This window comes from Cyclopterus lumpus, chromosome 19, assembly GCF_009769545.1.
Source record: "Cyclopterus lumpus isolate fCycLum1 chromosome 19, fCycLum1.pri, whole genome shotgun sequence".
Lineage (NCBI taxonomy): Eukaryota > Metazoa > Chordata > Actinopteri > Perciformes > Cyclopteridae > Cyclopterus > Cyclopterus lumpus.
The window spans coordinates 162,501-179,289 of NC_046984.1; the positions used below are offsets into that span (position 1 = coordinate 162,501).

At 41.6% G+C, this 16,789-nt stretch overlaps 2 protein-coding genes across 7 annotated transcripts in view; one reads left to right on the forward strand and one right to left on the reverse strand.

Moving 5' to 3' along the window:
- Window positions 1–4,903, forward strand: part of si:dkey-94l16.4 (transcription factor 20) — a 12,134-nt gene extending 7,231 nt beyond the window's left edge. For 3 of the 6 annotated variants that reach the window (XR_004611600.1, XR_004611603.1, XR_004611604.1), the window contains exons 4-5: window positions 1–1,276; window positions 1,402–1,469. The exon at window positions 1–1,276 is cut by the window's left edge and continues 1,388 nt beyond it. Coding sequence is in view for 1 of the 6 variants with exons in the window: in XM_034558297.1 (XP_034414188.1) it covers window positions 1,227–1,276; window positions 1,402–1,449 (98 nt within the window). In the remaining 5 variants the exon portion in view is untranslated. Of the gene's footprint in view, window positions 1,277–1,401; window positions 1,470–3,737 lie in introns of those variants that run through there. The other 3 variants (XM_034558297.1, XR_004611602.1, XR_004611601.1) reach the window with 3 other exon arrangements.
- Window positions 4,904–9,088: 4,185 nt separating this feature from the next.
- bsk146 (brain specific kinase 146) lies at window positions 9,089–10,696 on the reverse strand. Its single transcript, XM_034558298.1, has 4 exons — window positions 10,525–10,696; window positions 10,216–10,418; window positions 9,883–10,074; window positions 9,089–9,793 (listed from the first exon to the last, which is right to left on the reverse strand). The coding sequence occupies exons 1-4, from the start codon at window positions 10,694–10,696 to the stop codon at window positions 9,089–9,091; spliced, it is 1,272 nt and encodes a 423-aa protein (XP_034414189.1).
- Between the last annotated feature and the right edge of the window lie 6,093 nt (window positions 10,697–16,789).

Genomic DNA, 16,789 nt, shown 5'->3' on the forward strand with positions numbered 1-16,789 from the left:
TATATCTAAAATTCATCAGGTTAAATTTGAAAACCTGTCACATGTTTTACCTGCTTTTTTAGAGAGATTAGAATCGATACAAATTCCTAAATATTTAAAGTCTGACACTACCTGTAGCCTTCTACCAGCAACATAAACCTCTGGCTCCGGTGACACTTTGTAAGCCCTCTTTGTGAAGAACATACAGTCTTTTTAATATTCAGGTGAAGATGGGAATCTGAAAGCCATTTAGTTACATTTGTCATTGTGGACGTGAGCTTAAGTGCAGCTTGCTCTTTTTTTTGCGTGCACATAAATCACTGTATCATCAGCGTACATGTGAATATCACACCCATTGTAGACACCCGGCAAATCATTAATGTATAAACTGAATAATAAAGGTCCTAAAATAGGGTTAACGTTGAATCTCATCTAAAAAAATATTAGATCTCAGAATAGATGATGAAACATCACCCACTTTGACACACTGAGTTCTTCCCTCAAGGTAGAATTTCAGCAAGGCAAGACTCTCTTGAAAGGTTACAATTTGAGTGTATTAATCAGGACATTGTGATTAACTGTGTGAAACGCCAGGTCAAGAAAAACAGCTGCTACAACACCCCCTTTATCCATTTTAAGCTTCACATTCTTGAGGAGAAAGCAATAGAATGTTTCAGTCGAATGATTAGCCCTGTAACCAAACTGCATAGGATGTAGCTGATATTGAGAGCTGTAGAGGTGTTTGGTATTTCTCAGCAATTTTGGAAACGGCAGAGAGAATATGATTGACCGATAATTAGAGACATCGGTTGAATCTCCTGACTAAAATCGGGTGTTACTATGGCTGATTTCCATCCTATCGGAAACACACATTGCCTGAGATTTGTTGACAATGCTTGTGATGGGGAACAATATTGTCAATTCCATAAACATCTTTGGCCCAAGAATTCTTGAGTGAGCCTAGAACTCTGGACAGTAGATTCAGACACTTCCTGAAGAGAAGCATGGTTGACCTTCATTTACTGGTTTACAATGAAATTGACCAATACTGGAGGTTGAGTTAAAGCTTCAACTGTATCTGAAAATATTTAGTTCAATACACCCATGACCATTGCTGTATGTGAGTTCATGTGAATTGATCTGTGATTGTAAAGTGTGGCTGGTCGTTATTACTTCTACTAAGCTTGAACCTTCACGTGTGGGATGAATCGATGTGGCATATTTAACTCCTGTTCTTGTTCTCGCAGACTGTGTACTCGTAGAAGACATTTTTTCCACAAAGTGTAAAAAGCACAAGGTGAGCAAAAATAAGTGAAAGTGTGCCAGTTGATTATACAAAGTAGTTTCTGCTGTTTGAGAGATATCATGTGTGGCTGTATTATCAGCTACATACAGAATGATTCCTCATCCATCCATCCCCAGAACAAGACATTCAGAGCCCCTCCAGGAAACCGATGGGAGGACAGGTGACGATGCAGCAACCTCATGAGGTTTGTAAATGCCTGCTTCGCTTTCATGTGATCTGCGGCTCCTGAAGGAAGTTCTGTTAGGGTTTCGGGAGTCCAATGAAATATGCTAATGAGTTATGTTATGGGAAGTGTAGGAGGGTTTTGGAGCTCAACCCATATTCAGACTAAATGTCTGAATTCCTCGGCCTCTGCTGCTCTCAAACTTTATGGACATGCAATATTAAAACACTGTAGGACTTTTTTACAGCATCCATTTTTACATGTTATAGCAGGGTCAACACAGGTGTAATTGATAAAAGTATTTATTATGGTCCCATTCTATTTATTGTGTCAAAGCAGTGGTCCTTCATGAGTTTATGGTCTCGATCTAGTTTCAAGTCTTATTCGATACACATGATTTTCATTTAGTAAGTTATGGTCAATTCAGAGTCAAGTAGACTATAAAGCACGGTATGCTTTAGGGGCGGGCTCACTGTAATTCTACCAGAGAATAATGTGGTGTCTACGTCGCAATCCAAATATGGTCACTTTCTTTTACCGGTTGCATGAAGTAATATGGCACCTCCCAAATCACCGGCCTCGATGCTTCAAAACATCAGTCTACAAAGCAATGGGGACGTGACTGACTATGTCCACTTCTTATATACAGCGTATGCTAGCGCTGTTAGCACACCTAGCATTCCTTCCCAATGGCCCTGCCTCCTACCTCATTGGTCCTGCCACTTTCGCGATGCCTCCTACCTGGTGGGCCGGTCTCCTGCCTCCGTGGCCCTGCTGATGCCCCCCAACCCCTTCTCGCTTTCTCCTTCTGTTTCATGGATTGTGGAGGTCTGGATCGTGGTCCTTGCCTACTACTTATTATTCATAATTTCTGTCATATTCATTGAATGTGTTGTAACGCTGTTCATCTGTACACATGACATCTATTGCTCCTGTCCATCTGGGGTGAGGGATCCTCCGCTGTTGCTCTCCTGAAGGTTTCTTCCCTCTTTTTTTTCCCTCCATGAAAGGTTTTTTTCGGGGAGTTTTTCCTGATCAGATGTGACAGGGATGTCTGTGTGCAGATTGTAAAGCCCTCAAAGCTAATTTGTGATATGAGGGGTATACAAAATAAACTGAATTGAATTGTTAGCACGGTAAGCTATGAGCTATAGAGGCAATCAAAATACTCCCAATCCCGTTTCTTGCACCTTAATTACACCTGTGTTTACCCTTTTAATATCATGTCAAAATGTGTGAAAAGAGCTTTTTTTTTTTTTTTTTTTTTATCAAGCAAAAATAACAAACACGCACACATTGTATATTAAATATATTTGGGTTGTAAGATTACCAGATTCTTTTTTTATTGCTCAAAGAAAATGATCCGTTGCACTTGAAATTTGTCACTGAAAAACTTCCATTGTGGCGTAAAAGATTCTTCCAATATTGGCAGTTTGCCACTTTCAAGTTTTTGTTGCAGTCAATCAAGTGATGAATGCAAAATATATCCTAAATCATAGACCTCGTCACATCCAAATAACAGTAACTGTTGTGAAAAAGAAGTTGTTTGTATGAGCGGTTCGAAAGGCCAAGTATCCAGCCCGTTCTGAACAGGGAGGTTTTGAATGGGTACTGCACTAGTTAATGTCAAGGTGGTGTAGTCATGGCAACAGTCTCTCACCGATGCATCAAGTCAGGTTGGTTATTAAGCCTCAAACTATGACCTCTACGTACCCATCTAGCGTCATCAGTGACGGCATGTCAATATCTGCGTTTTACATGCATTCAAAATAAACTTCCGTTTTCATAGGAAGTTTAAGTTAAGGCAAAGCTTGACGAGAGTATGACTAACGAATGTTATTCTACATCAGGGGTCACTTATAGGCAGGACGAGGACCCAGACACCGTTGTATCTGGACCTGGACCTAAAACCGATAGATAATTGAGAATTATTAAATCTTTACAGGTGTGCTTCTATTTTAACTGGCACAAACAACAAAACCACTTAGTTGAAGTCAATTAATTAAGCTTCTTCTAATTTGGCACAAACATCCACCTGGACTCAAAAATCAACTGGTAAGAATTTGTTGGTCAAAGGTCTCTGTGACCTCTCAAAACACATTTTTGGGGCCATTTCACACTTTTGTCTGATGGATAAAATTATGAACTGAAGTTTTAGACGGACAGAGAGGTGATGCAACATGAAGCAGTAAATGTTCCTAGTGTGCTTATTCTCCAGAACAAACATGTGTTCAGGTGAATTCATCACTTTGAAATATATTTAATATATTTTTATTTTTATTCATCCAGACATGCAACATCCCATAGGGGCTCTCCTTCCCCGTCTGTTGGTATCCATGACAACTGTGGACCAGGGTTCTTCTGGATGACGGCTAGCACCCGTAAACCTTCACTCCACCCTCTGCTCTTCATCTGCACCATTACGACACTGGCTGGAGGCGACCAGTCACCAAACTCAGTCCAGTCGAATGGTGCTCAAGACACAAGCCAATCTGTGGACGTAAAGTAATTTGCGGAATTCCTTGTGTTTTCACTGTGTAGTTATTTATATGGAATTTTAATTCCTGGATTAAATATGAATAACAATCAATCAAAGATATTTAATTGTTTTTAAGATTTTGTAAGTATTTGGTTTATTTATTCCTGGACTTTTCTTATTAGTTGTAAAAGAGGTTTGATTGTGTGTTTCTAAGTTATCGAGCCAGTAAAGGAGATGTTGGTCGGTGGAGCTATGACACTCACTGAACAAGGTACCTGATTGGACGCTGTCAACACAATAGGGTTCCATAGTAAACGGAACACGTTGCAAAATTCCAGTCTGAAATACAGCCAGCCCCTTTCACTAAATGTTGGTGTTAGTGAGGGGACTGAAGCTGATGTGTTTTGAATGTAATCTCCCCATGTGAGTTTTTATTTTTGTTGCAGAAAGCACTTTGGAGTAACAACGGTTATATCTTACACACACATTACTTTGAATGTACCTCAACAAAACCACCCATTGAAATGAAAGGACCACTCTGCTTCAAGTGTATGTGTTTTCAGATTTCTGACATTGAGAATGTTTGCTTTACCTCCATTTCAGTAGGAACAGCCATGTCAGTATAAAGATCCCTGATCGGCTACTGGGATTGTTTTCCTTGAATTGGGCCTAAATGGGGACCTTCCGGCAGAACCTTTCTGAAAAAGCCTTATCTGTTAAATACAGTTGCTCCCGTTCTCACTAGCTTGTGGTGCAACGACAAATCAGTGGATGTAAATCACATTTATTTGACATCTTGATGACTGAAGCAACTTGAATGCACTTTTCTGCAGCAGGCTATGTTTATTGATACCGGGTCCAATGAGCCCTCGACCACACTGATACACACTGTTAACCGTGTACTGAGATTAGTACTTGTGTTTGGCAGGTGCTGATGTCAGGGCTTTGGCCTGCCTGGTTTTTTTTTTTTTTTTTTTTTTTTTTAATAGAATTCTCTGTGTACTTTCTCCACGAGGGCCAGCGTTGTGCTGTCTGAGACCAGACGGGCCCATAAGCCATATAGCTCCATGGTAACGAATCCTCACACACACATACACAATATCTTTAACATGGAACAGCACGTCTATTTCTTTTGTGCCATCCATATGTTCTGGGTATTTAATATTTTGGTGCGGGCATATTTTCACGGCAATAGTTTTAAATAAGAGGCAGTTGTTCACATTGTACCAAAAACTGTTTTTGAGTGTTTCAAAGTGTTTTGATTTTTTTAAAGTGTTAATCTCAGGGCTGGATCTCAGATATTCTAATGATTTGAACAGTGTTTTGTAACTAGTGTTCTGTGCTCGTTGTTAATCCTTCTATTGACTAGAGCAATGCTACATGTATCAGTAAGTGCTATTTCCTCATCACATTCCAGCTCCTCGGTGTCTGACGGTGCTCTGTTTAACATGGGACTAGGACTGCCAACTCGTGTCACTTTTTTTCATGGTCTTCATTGTATGGCATCATTTTCTACTGTCTTGCTCACCATGCCATCAAGTCATTGTCAAAAATAAATATTTTGTTCAACATTGTGGTTTTCTGTAACCGATTAGTGTTTTGGGGAGACTGGTGGAAATCTCTTTAATTTATAAATGTTTTCAATAACTGTTCTGGTAATATTGAGCTCCATATTGACCAATGTTGAATAATTCACTATCTCTACTTACCAAATTGCAAAGTTAGCGATAGTGGCGCAGCGAGCCGATCGCATGACACCTCAATTTGGCTGGGCTTGGTGACAACACCAATTTAAAAATGCTGTTATGAAATAAAATACACAAATAACATTTCTACGAACTTGTATGAGTCATGTCTTATTTATTTAATATTCATCTTTTAAACATGTAATAAATAAATGTGAAATCTTGCTTTCTTTACTTTTAAGAAAAAAAAGTAAAATACAATATCAACTATCCAATTTCAATAAGGGTGTGATGTGAACATGCCACGAGTTCAATATATTGTAACACATTCTCCTAGGATGATACGAACACTGTACATAATCACTATTAATCGGTTTCATCGATGGCCTAATGTGTCACAGAGGACTGCTGGGGAAAACAGATCACTGCAACAAGAATTCTCATTTTATTTACAGGAAGACTGTTGTATTGCAAAGACAGAACTGGATACGAGTTCTAGTGCTGTGGCCATCTACTCACTAAGATGCCACCAAAAACAGGATGCTCTGAAACAAGTCACTGTACAGAAAGACATTGGAACTCCATTACAACACATTACGTTATGGATGAGGTGAGGAGGACTAATACAGCGTGGTTCCCGTAATGTCTCCTCCGTCCTCCTGGGCAGCTGCAGCAGTCACAAGCAGTAACTGGAGATGCGTTTCATCCCAACACATCACCAATACGAGAACATTCATTCACACATTCTGACGCATCATGCAAGAATCCACTTGGATGAAATTATGCCAACAATGTTTTAACATCTTGGCCATTGAGAAATATTTCAAGCAAATTCCCTTTGCCAGATTGGAATGGTGGAGCAGTTTTCCTACAGTAACCACTGAACTGTGGCACACAATTGCTTTCTGTATGTTCTTTTTAAAAAGAATGGATGGATGTTGGAGGATGGTGGCTCATGACCAGTGAGCCCCCTCCCCCCTCACACAAACACACACAGGCTATTGATGAACCCAGCCAAATTTCAGTACACTTAAATACAGTAGCAATGCAAACATGTTATGCTCCAACAACTCTGTTATGGTAATTGAGGCTATTCCACTGACAATCAGTGCCAGTAACCAACCATGTACCCACATCATGTGTTTTTTATTATTAAAAAAAATTTAATATAACTTCTGCACAACATGAAAACGTTGTCTGGCTAACTTAGCAATTTGCATGAAAGGTTCTGCAAATTGAACTCCTACCATTTGAACACCAAATAACATGAATTAAGTAATGAATTGACTGAATTCAAAATGACTGTAAAGTGCAAAAGGCAGAAATACACTTTGATCTATTGCCTGCCTTCTTTCCTGATTAGTAAACTACACAGTCGTCGCTGTCTTGGAGGCGTGCTCAACAGATAATCATGGCAGCAAACGAATGAGAGAAGTCATTTTGACACATCTTAGATGGAGGTAAAGGTGTTTACTGCAGAAACAGGGAACAGCATGTCAATTCTACAGAGTAGTTTTAGGATTAAACTATGCGGCTTGTGTTCCAAATCTTTAAACAGATTACATGTTGATTTTCTTCTTTTCTGAAGGTGGGAGCCCAGGCCTAGGGGCCATCACTTCCACAGTAAACGCTGCCGAGCCACTACTGCTTGCAGCTGGCTGATGGGGAGCAACCAGAATACAGACTATGAGGACCGTCCTTTGTTCTGAGTCAGAAGGCTGCCAATGAGGTCAGAGATTGACACAAGATGTAGTCATTTGTATACGTGGTCGCTGATCCGGGAGCAGCTTTGATGAACATGATCCAGAGGGATCAGGGTTGAACTGAGTTTAGCTGATCCTCAGTCAAGCAGGTCCGAGCTGAGGCTGTTGACTCACAAGATGAACGAACATGTTATTTGCAGTTATTTCTCTAGGGACAGCTTGTGACAGGAGAAACACTAAGCGGGTTTTCACTGCAGAGCTTTAGCACAGTTCATAGTTCATGCGGGTTCATGTCTGGAACGCAACACGCCCATTCCTACTCATGATCCAAGGCTTTTTTTCTTCAAGCTGTTTCGATAATATTGAGTCAAAGAAAGGAATGGATCATGTTGTTTTTCCGTTCATTTGAACTTGGTGGCCATTTAATTAAGTGATCTAATTCAAGCCTCTCGCTCTATGTTCTTATGCGTTTTTCAGTTCCTGGAAGTGGTGAGATGAGTACACAGCATTAATAGCAATACAAATACAACACACTATTATAAACTAATTATTGTTCTGCTCTTTTAGCCCTAGGATGTCTCAAGAGATAATATGATGGCAATATTCACTCAGGGACATAATGCAATAAATTGTGCTACGGCAAAAATTCCATAGCACAACATTTGACTTTTCTTTTTATCCTCATTTCCCGTATTTTTTTGTAAAGCTTTGTAAAGAATATTTGAGCTACTCGTGCAATTTATAAATGGTGACTCTTTCACATCTTCTTTGATTTTTTTTTTTTACTCTTTTCTTTTCAGACAATACTTTTCAGACAATACATTTTGCTTTTTGAAGAAAACAGAAGCAATACAAACTGAATTTTTCAGAAAACCTTTCAAAGAAAAGAGAAGCTATACAAACTGAATTTGGAGAGTGAGTAGAAATCCACCTTCCACCAGTGAAGTAGATATGTTTGACATTAAAGAACAGAGACGTCATAAGTGTGTCGCTCATGGACATACTGGTTTACTATAGTGGTGTAATATTCCGTCTGAAAACCTTTGGTCATACATGATATATACAACTATTCATACCAACATGTACAGCTGTGGACTGGGCACAGCGACACCAGAACACAATGTGAAGTCGAAAGAAAGCTGCTGTACAAAAAACAATAGAAAACATTGTGTGTAGTCTTTTTTTGATTAAAATAAATAAAACTCTCAAAGCAAAATAAATCCACCTCTTTTGGATTCAAACACGCAGAACACACTCACACATTCACATTTTTGTTACACATGAAACACCCACACCCGCTCGCTCGTTGTGTTTCTTTAGTCTTCCAAAATAAAAATCCTTTATCTTCCCTCAGAAAGGAGACCTGGCCTCGTCCCGAAGCAATCACACTGCCTCTGACACTTTTGTGTCTCTATTTGATTTTTTTGCTGGAAGTATTGCTTTAAGATATACATTTTGGTCTTTCCGATTGTTTTAGTGACAGTATCTTGAATGGAAGCAATTTTTCACTTTTCCTCTGGGTTTCATCACACTGCATCTGCACGTCACTCAAATCAAAGTATAAATTAAATCTTGCTTTGTCAAAAAATTGTACTTCATGAGGAATGTTTTCGACAAATACTTTCTGTTATGTGTGCTCCTCCTCTCCAAAGACGTTTAAAGTTAGTACTCATTGTCTGTTTCTTTTCCCTTGCATACACATCTACGTGGTTGAATGCGAGGTATAAAAGTGTGTACTAGTGAGTTTGTGACGACGTGAACGTTCTGACCGACTCAGACGCAGATTTCAATGGGTGTGGCCACCAGCATGCGGCCACCCGGTGAGCTGTTCTCTCGCGGCATTCGATCATAACTGTTGGTGGACGACCCAGAGCTGTTGGTGGAGACAGACACGAAATGGTGGCTGCCGCCTGGTTCCATCATCCCACCCTTAGCCCCGGCTCCCCTCTCCACGGCCACCGGAGACATGGGAGAGAGAGGTGACAGCGGGGAGAGAGGAGATAAAGTCTGCTGTTTCATCCTCTCCACAAGGAGCTCCTCGTCTTCCTCCCCGGATGAAGATGACGAGATAGTGCCGTCCACCTCTCCCCGCACCCCTCCTCCTCCTCCACCGCCATTGCTGTTGTTGTTGTTCTCTGCGTCCAGCATCCAGGAGTGGCTGAAGTAACCAAAGACCTCTTTGACGGAGCAGCGGCGGTCCTGTTCCACGGATAGCAGCCGGCGGAACATGCGGAGGGCCTGCTCAGTGAAGCGCCTCCACTGGGAGGGCACGGTGTTCGTCCTCCTCCTCTGCCAGCGAATGAACTCCTGGTAAAAGGAGTCGGAGGGCAGCGCCTTCTCCCAGGGGAAGTTCCCGGTCAGCATGCAGAAGAGCAGAACCCCGAAGGCCCAGACGTCAGTGCTGTAGTCCACATAGAATCCCTCATGGCGGGACACGTCGCAGAGCTCCGGGGCCGTGTAGGGGATGGTGCCGCTCACCTGCAGGGGAAATACTTAAAGTCAACACTGCGGTCCAAAAAACACAGAGTTTAGACGTTTTAGACGTAATAGACAGAAATGTTACTCACTCTTTTCACAGGTGAGCCAGCTCGACGGGTCATGCCAAAATCTGACAGCTTGACTTTGCGGCACTCCCGGTCAAAAATTAGGATGTTTTCAGGCTTGATGTCCCTGTGGACCAGCTTCTTACAGTGAAGGTAGTCCAGAGCGATGGCCACTTGGTGCACACAACGCTTGGCCACCGCCTCAGGAAGACCGACCTGAAAGGACGGACATAGGGAGATCAGAGTGTAACATAGAAGGCATATTTAGCAGTACAATATGCTGGATGATTGTGGTCTAATAACGACTCCAATGATGCAATGAGGCAAAGGCCAGAATAAAGAAGGATGGAGCAGCACCTGTGGAGGAATGATATCAAAGAGGTCCCCTGCCAGAGCGTACTCCTGTGCAAACACATAGTAGTCGTCTGTCTCGAAGGCAATGCCGAACATGTTGATGATGAAAGGACAGGGGGACAGGTAGAGTGAGATGCTGTACTCTCGCAGGAACGACTTCAGCTTGGTTGTCTTCTTCTTCAGAAACTTCAGTGCCATTTTTGTACCTTATGGGCAAAATTGAAGAAATACCAACTTTTGTGTTGTTGTTTTTTTTCTATTTAAAGCAGCAAAATATTGTTTGTGTGTACTTGTATGTACGTGTCCCCTCACCTCGGATTTTGTGGATGACCAGGTCCACCTTGCCATAGGTGCCTTTGCCCAGCTCCCTGATCACCTCATAGTACTTGTTGACCTGCAGCCTCTCCAAATTCTGAGCTGCGATCAGCTGCAGCTCGTCCAGGATGTCCATGTTAGCTCGAGACATCAGTGGAGAGGAACTCATTAGGGACTGTTTTAGGGGACGGACCGGAAGAAAAAGCTGGGAACGGACACTCAGGTGGGGCAAGAACAGCAGCAGCTAACAGCTGGTGTCACTGTACTGAGAGAGGAAACACATCTTTTAATTGGTTTAAAAAGGTCATTTTTATTCTTATCTTTATTTCTATTATAATTTTTATATAGTAGTAGTAATAGTATTGTTGTTGTTTCTGTTTTATAATTGCAGTCGATTAGATTACTTGACAATAAATTACAGATTAATATATCTAATTTTCATAATGAACAATTGCAATTAACAAAGGTCACAACATCTGAAATAAATAAAATGCTACTAAATAAATCAACACAATTAAACTATGTCAATGTATTATTTGTGAAACAGATTTAATGTTTATCATGTGGAAAACATTATTATTATGAAGTATATTTTATATCTGATAAATTCACACTGAGGGCTTTACGGTTTTCTGAACATTTGGCGTGTGAAATAATAAAATACATAATATGATTCATGAATATTTTAAAAAAGTAATGAGATTACAGATGTGTTTGACAAGATGACAATGCGATGTCTGGCCTTGTTCACTGTGTGTGGAGGGCAACAGCTCCAGTCCCAAAAAGTGGAATACTAATTATCTCCAGCGAAGGCTTGAGTGATTCTAAATGCTACTTGCCAACAGCAAGGGCAGAGCTGAGACACACACACACAAACACACACACATTGCATGTGGGTGGCATTAACATTGAGCATTTGGAGGTCTTCCCACAGAACCCTCTTCTGTCAGACCATTACTTCATAACTTTTGAGTTTATACTCCTGGAGTATACACCGTTAGTCAAGAGTTTCTACACCAGATGTCTAACTGACAGTGCTGTAGCTACATTTAAAGAAGCGATTCCTTCTGCATTTGATTCAATACCACGTCTCAATGTGACGGAGGACTCCTGTGCTAACTTTAGTCCGTCCCAGATTGATCATCTTGTCGATAGTGCTACAGGCTCACTGAGAATGACACTAGACTCGATAGCCCCACTGAAGAAAAGGACAGTGAGGCAAAGGAGGTTTTCTCCCTGGTAGAACCCTCAGACCCGTGAACTAAAGCAAACTTCACGAAAGCTCAAAAGCATATGGCCTTCAACCAATCTGGAACAATCACTCTTAGTTTGGAGAGATAGTCTTAAAACATATAAAAAGGCTCTCCGTAATGCCAGAGCAGCCTATTACTCATCAGTAATAGAGAAAAATAAGAACAACCCCAGGGTTCTCTTTAGCACTGTAGCCAGGCTGACAGAGAGTCACAGCTCTGTGGAGCCGTGTATTCCTATAGACCTCAGTAGTAATGACTTCATGAACTTCTTCAATGAAAAGATTTTAACTATTAGAGGCAAGATTGATGATCTCTTGACCTCAACTAGTACCGATCTGTCCTCAAGAGGAGTGGCCTTGGAAACGGCTGTATGCCCTGGTGTATATATGGATGGCTTTTCAGCCATCAACTTTGACCAATTGTCTTCAACGGTTTCTACTTCTAAACCGTCTACCTGTCTCTTAGACCCCATCCCAACGAGGCTGCTTAAAGACGTTTTGCCTTTAATTGGCACCTCTCTGCTGGATATTGTTAATGTGTCTTTGCTAACAGGCCATGTACCACATTCCTTCAAAGTAGCTGTAATTAAACCTCTCCTGAAAAAGCCCACTCTTGATCCAGAGGTGTTGGCTAACTACAGACCGATCTCTAACCTTCCCTTCCTCTCTAAGATCCTTGAGAAAGTAGTCGCAAATCAGTTGTGTGACTTCCTACATCAGAATAGTTTATTTGAGGAGTTTCAGTCAGGATTTAGAAAACACCACAGCACAGAGACAGCACTGGTGAAAATTACAAATGACCTCCTAATTGCATCAGATAAAGGACTCATCTCTGTACTGGTATTATTAGACCTTAATGCTGCGTTCGACACCATTGATAATGACATCCTATTACAGAGACTGGATCAGTCGATTGGCATTTCAGGTACCGCACTAAGTTGGTTTAAATCCTATTTATCAGATCGATCTCAATTTGTATTTGTAAACGATGAAGCCTCAATGACCACCAACGTTAATCACGGAGTTCCACAAGGTTCTGTGCTTGGACCATTTTTATTTTATATATGTGCTTCCTTTGGGCAACATTATCAGGAAACACTCCATAAACTTTCATTGTTATGCAGACAATACTCAATTATATCTATTGATCAAACTAGAGGAGACCAACCAACTCGCTAAAATTCAAGAATGTCTTAAAGACATAAAAAGTTATTTTACTCAGACCTGAACACCTCAGAGATCAATTATCTGGTGATGTGGTTTCTGTAGATGGCACTGCCCTGGCATCCAGCACCACTGTGAAGAATCTCAGTGTTATCTTTGATCAGGACTTGTCTTAACTCGCACGTTAAGCAAATCTCAAGAACTGCATTTTCTCAGGCACATCTTGTCTCAAAGCGATGCAGAAAAAAACGGTTCACGCGTTTGTTACTTCCAGACTAGATTACTGCAACTCCTTATTATCAGGCTGCTCTAATAAGTCTCTTAAGTCCCTCCAGTTGATCCAGAATGCTGCAGCTCGTGTACTCACAAAAACTAAGAAAAGAGATCACATGACTCCTGTATTAGCTGCTCTGCACTGGCTCCCTGTAAAATCAAGAATCACATTTAAAATTCTTCTCCTCACCTACAAAGCCTTGATTGGTGATGCACCATCATATCTTAAGGAGCTTGTAGTACCATATTGCCCCACTAGAGAGCTGCGCTCACTAAATCAGAATCAGAAACTGTTTTATTAGCCATACCTACAAGGAACTTAGCGTGGTGGGTGGTGCAACATAGGACGTTAAAAACAAACAACAACAAGCAACAACAGTAGACAACAAATAAACAATCAACAAAGTGCAGACGAGACATAGAATAAAATGTACAGTGTAAGATAAGTGCAATTGTAAAGTGTATGTACAGTGTATGATGAAGTGCAATTGTAAAGTGTATGTAATGTTACAGTTTTAGTAAAAGTGACGTGTATTATTTAAGTGTGCTGGTATGTGCAGAGGAGTGACCAGTGGAAAATAGACCAAGGGATGAAATAGTCCAGGGGTGGTAAATAGACCCGGGGATGGAAGAGACAGTCAGTGGGGGGTCCGGGCTTCGTTGATGAGCCTGACTGCTGACGGGAAGAAGCTGTTTGAGTGGCGTGCGTCTTGGACTTGGTGGACCGCAGCCTCCTGCTAGATGGAAGGGACTCAAACAGCTCAAATGTGGGGCTACTTGTGGTTCCTAGAGTCCTAAAAAGTAGGATGGGAGCCAGAGCCTTCAGTTATCAAGCTCCTCCTAGTTAGGGCTGAATCAGGTTAGCCCTGGTCCAGCCCCTAGATATGCTGCTATAGGCTTATAGGCTGCTGGGGGATGTTTTAAGATACACTGAGCTCCTCTCTCCTCTTCTCTCTCTCCTTATGGATGCATTTACATATCTCCATTGCACATTAATAACTGTACTTTCTCCCCGGAGTCTTTGTGACTTCTCATAGGGTCCATTGGACCTGGCTGTGTCTGACGCTGGTCCAGGGTCCTGGGTCCTTGCCCCTGCTTCCTGCATCCAGCCTCTGGCCTGGACCCGGCCTCCTTCCCAATGGCCCTGCCTCCTTCTCTGTGCCTCCTGTCTCAAAGGCCCTCATTGGTGGCCCTGCCTCCATGGTCCTGTCGATGCGCCCCCTTCTCTTCATGGATTGTGGAAATCTGGATCGATGCCTACTACTAATTATTCATACATTTCTGTCATATTCATTGAATGTGTTGTATCTCTTTTATGCTGTTCATTCTGTACACATGACATCTATTGCTTCTGTTCATCCGTGGAGAGGGATCCTCCTCTGTTGCTCTCCTGAATGTTTATCCCCTTTTTTTCCTCATGTAAGGTTTCTGGAGTTTTTCCTGATCCGATGTGAGGTCAAAGGTCAGGGATATTTTGTAATTTGTGATTTTGGGATATATAAAATATACTGAATTTAATTGAATTGAGAGCTGTTCTAGTGAATCCATTCCTTGCTGCAGTGTGATTATTCTTAGTGATTGCTTTCTCTTTTTCTTCCAGCGATACCTGCCATCGTGACTAAATACAGTTCACACTCAAACACACTAGTGGAGCTGGCTTGGCCTCCCCTCCACATGCCTCTGTGTTCCTCTGTGGGAGTGTGGAATTTGTTGTGTGAAGCGGACTAGAAGAGCAGTTGACATCAGCAGGTGAGAAGAGGTGAGTCAGTTCGGGTGATGAATGGCAGCTCAGAGAGGATGTACTGTACCGCTCTCTCTTGGACACACACGATCAACACAAACACATGCACAGGAGGATCAGGAGTACTTGTGTGTGTGTGTGTGTGTGTGTGTGTGTGTGTGTGTGCGTGTGTGTGGTGTGTGTGTGTGTGTGTGTGTGTGTGTGTGTTGTGTGTGTGTGTGTGTGTGTGGTGTGTGTGTGTGTGTGTGTGTGTGTGTATGTGTGTTGTGTGTGTGTGTGTGTGTGGTGTGTGTGTGTGTGTGTGTGGTGTGTGTGTGTGTGTGGTGTGTGTGTATGTGGTTGTGTATGTGTGTTGTGTGTGTGTGTGTGTGTGTGTGGTGTGTGTGTGTGTGTGTGTGTGGTGTGTGTATGTGGTGTGTGTGTGTGTTTGTATGTGTGTGTGTGTTGGTCCTGCAGAGGAAAACCGTTAAATGACAATCCTGACCATATTGTTGGACTTCATGATCATGCTGGTTGTGAACTGTCTTGTAGCTTCCAGGTTAGTCCTGTCATAAGAATTTGTTTGACTAGTTTTGTTTTTCTGATTCTCTGCAGACGAAAAATATCGTGTGATCACGCACACATATCACACGTATCACACATATCTGTGGGCTGTTAAAAGCCATGAGCCAGATTTATGCTTTGGGTTACAGTGTAGGGACCACTAACCACAGAACCTGAGCTCCAACGAATTTCTAGTGCTGCCGGGAATTAGTGACAAGTGGAGGAAAAAACACAAATGTCTCTGCTTGCTGTGATCGTCGCTCCCTATCACACAGAGAATGAAACATGATTACTTTGGCTAGTAATTATTTAACATCAATAGTCTCCTATTCAGTAGCTATACATTGGACAAGGCAAATCTTCCTATGAATATCACAAAGTGACGTAAAACAAATAAACTAAACTAAACAAACTCAAAAAAGAAGGAATTCCTAAACCAGAGACACACTCAAAGACGCAAACAGAGGTCAGATTCTAGGATAAAGGTTCTTCGTGAATTGTTTTTCATTACAACGATGACACCTTCACCAACTGTCTACTCTACGTGTCTATTAAAGCATGTGGACCGATCTATGTGAAGGACTCAGGTGTGTGTATGTTTGTTGTGTGTAAAACAGACACTCCCTGCAGACATCACACACTCTCTCTTACCTCTTCCTGCTCTCCGCTCTGTGCTATCCAGTCAGAACATCTCTGTGTGTGTGAGTGTGTTAAGCACAAAGAAAGCTGCTTCTGTGTTATATAGAAGCCGCGTTGGACTCATAGCTGAATGAGTCATCAGGTCAGGACAAATGTCTCCATGTGGAGAGGAAGTCTGCCATCCCACTCTGTGTGTGTGTGTATGTGTGTGTGTGTGTGTGTGTGTGCTGTGTCACATAGACTCAGTGTTAACAATAGCAGTAACTCAATGCACAACAAGCTGCATTGCACATTCACAGTAAGTCAATGTTCCAACAGAAAAGGAAGGGAAAGAAGTTAACTGATATGATTTTATTCATCACATGGCATATTTCTCTTTGTCATGATTGTATTTATTTATTTCACAAACCTCATGTTGCATAACATCATGTGGCTCAAACCAACATTAATGACTCATTTTACTCAAGGTCAAAAGTCATAAAGTCACAGTGGAGACAGACAGGCAGGTGGTCGCGGACAGACAGTCTGTAAATAAATGTATTGAAGTAAAAAAGTACACTATTTCCCTGTGAGATGGTAAATAGACCTGTATTTGTACAGCGCTTTTCTAGTCTTCATTTATGTACTTACTGCTACTACTCACTGTTCAC

What these genes read in the sequence shown, in the direction of transcription:
- bsk146 (XM_034558298.1), bottom strand. Translation starts at nt 10,696, where the DNA reads ATGAGTTCCTCTCCACTGATGTCTCGAGCTAACATGGACATCCTGGAC. An exon ending in GGTCATCCACAAAATCCGAG is followed by an intron (nt 10,419 to 10,524) that starts GTGAGGGGACAC and finishes TTTGCCCATAAG; the next exon opens with GTACAAAAATGGCACTGAAG. An exon ending in TTGATATCATTCCTCCACAG is followed by an intron (nt 10,075 to 10,215) that starts GTGCTGCTCCAT and finishes CCGTCCTTTCAG; the next exon opens with GTCGGTCTTCCTGAGGCGGT.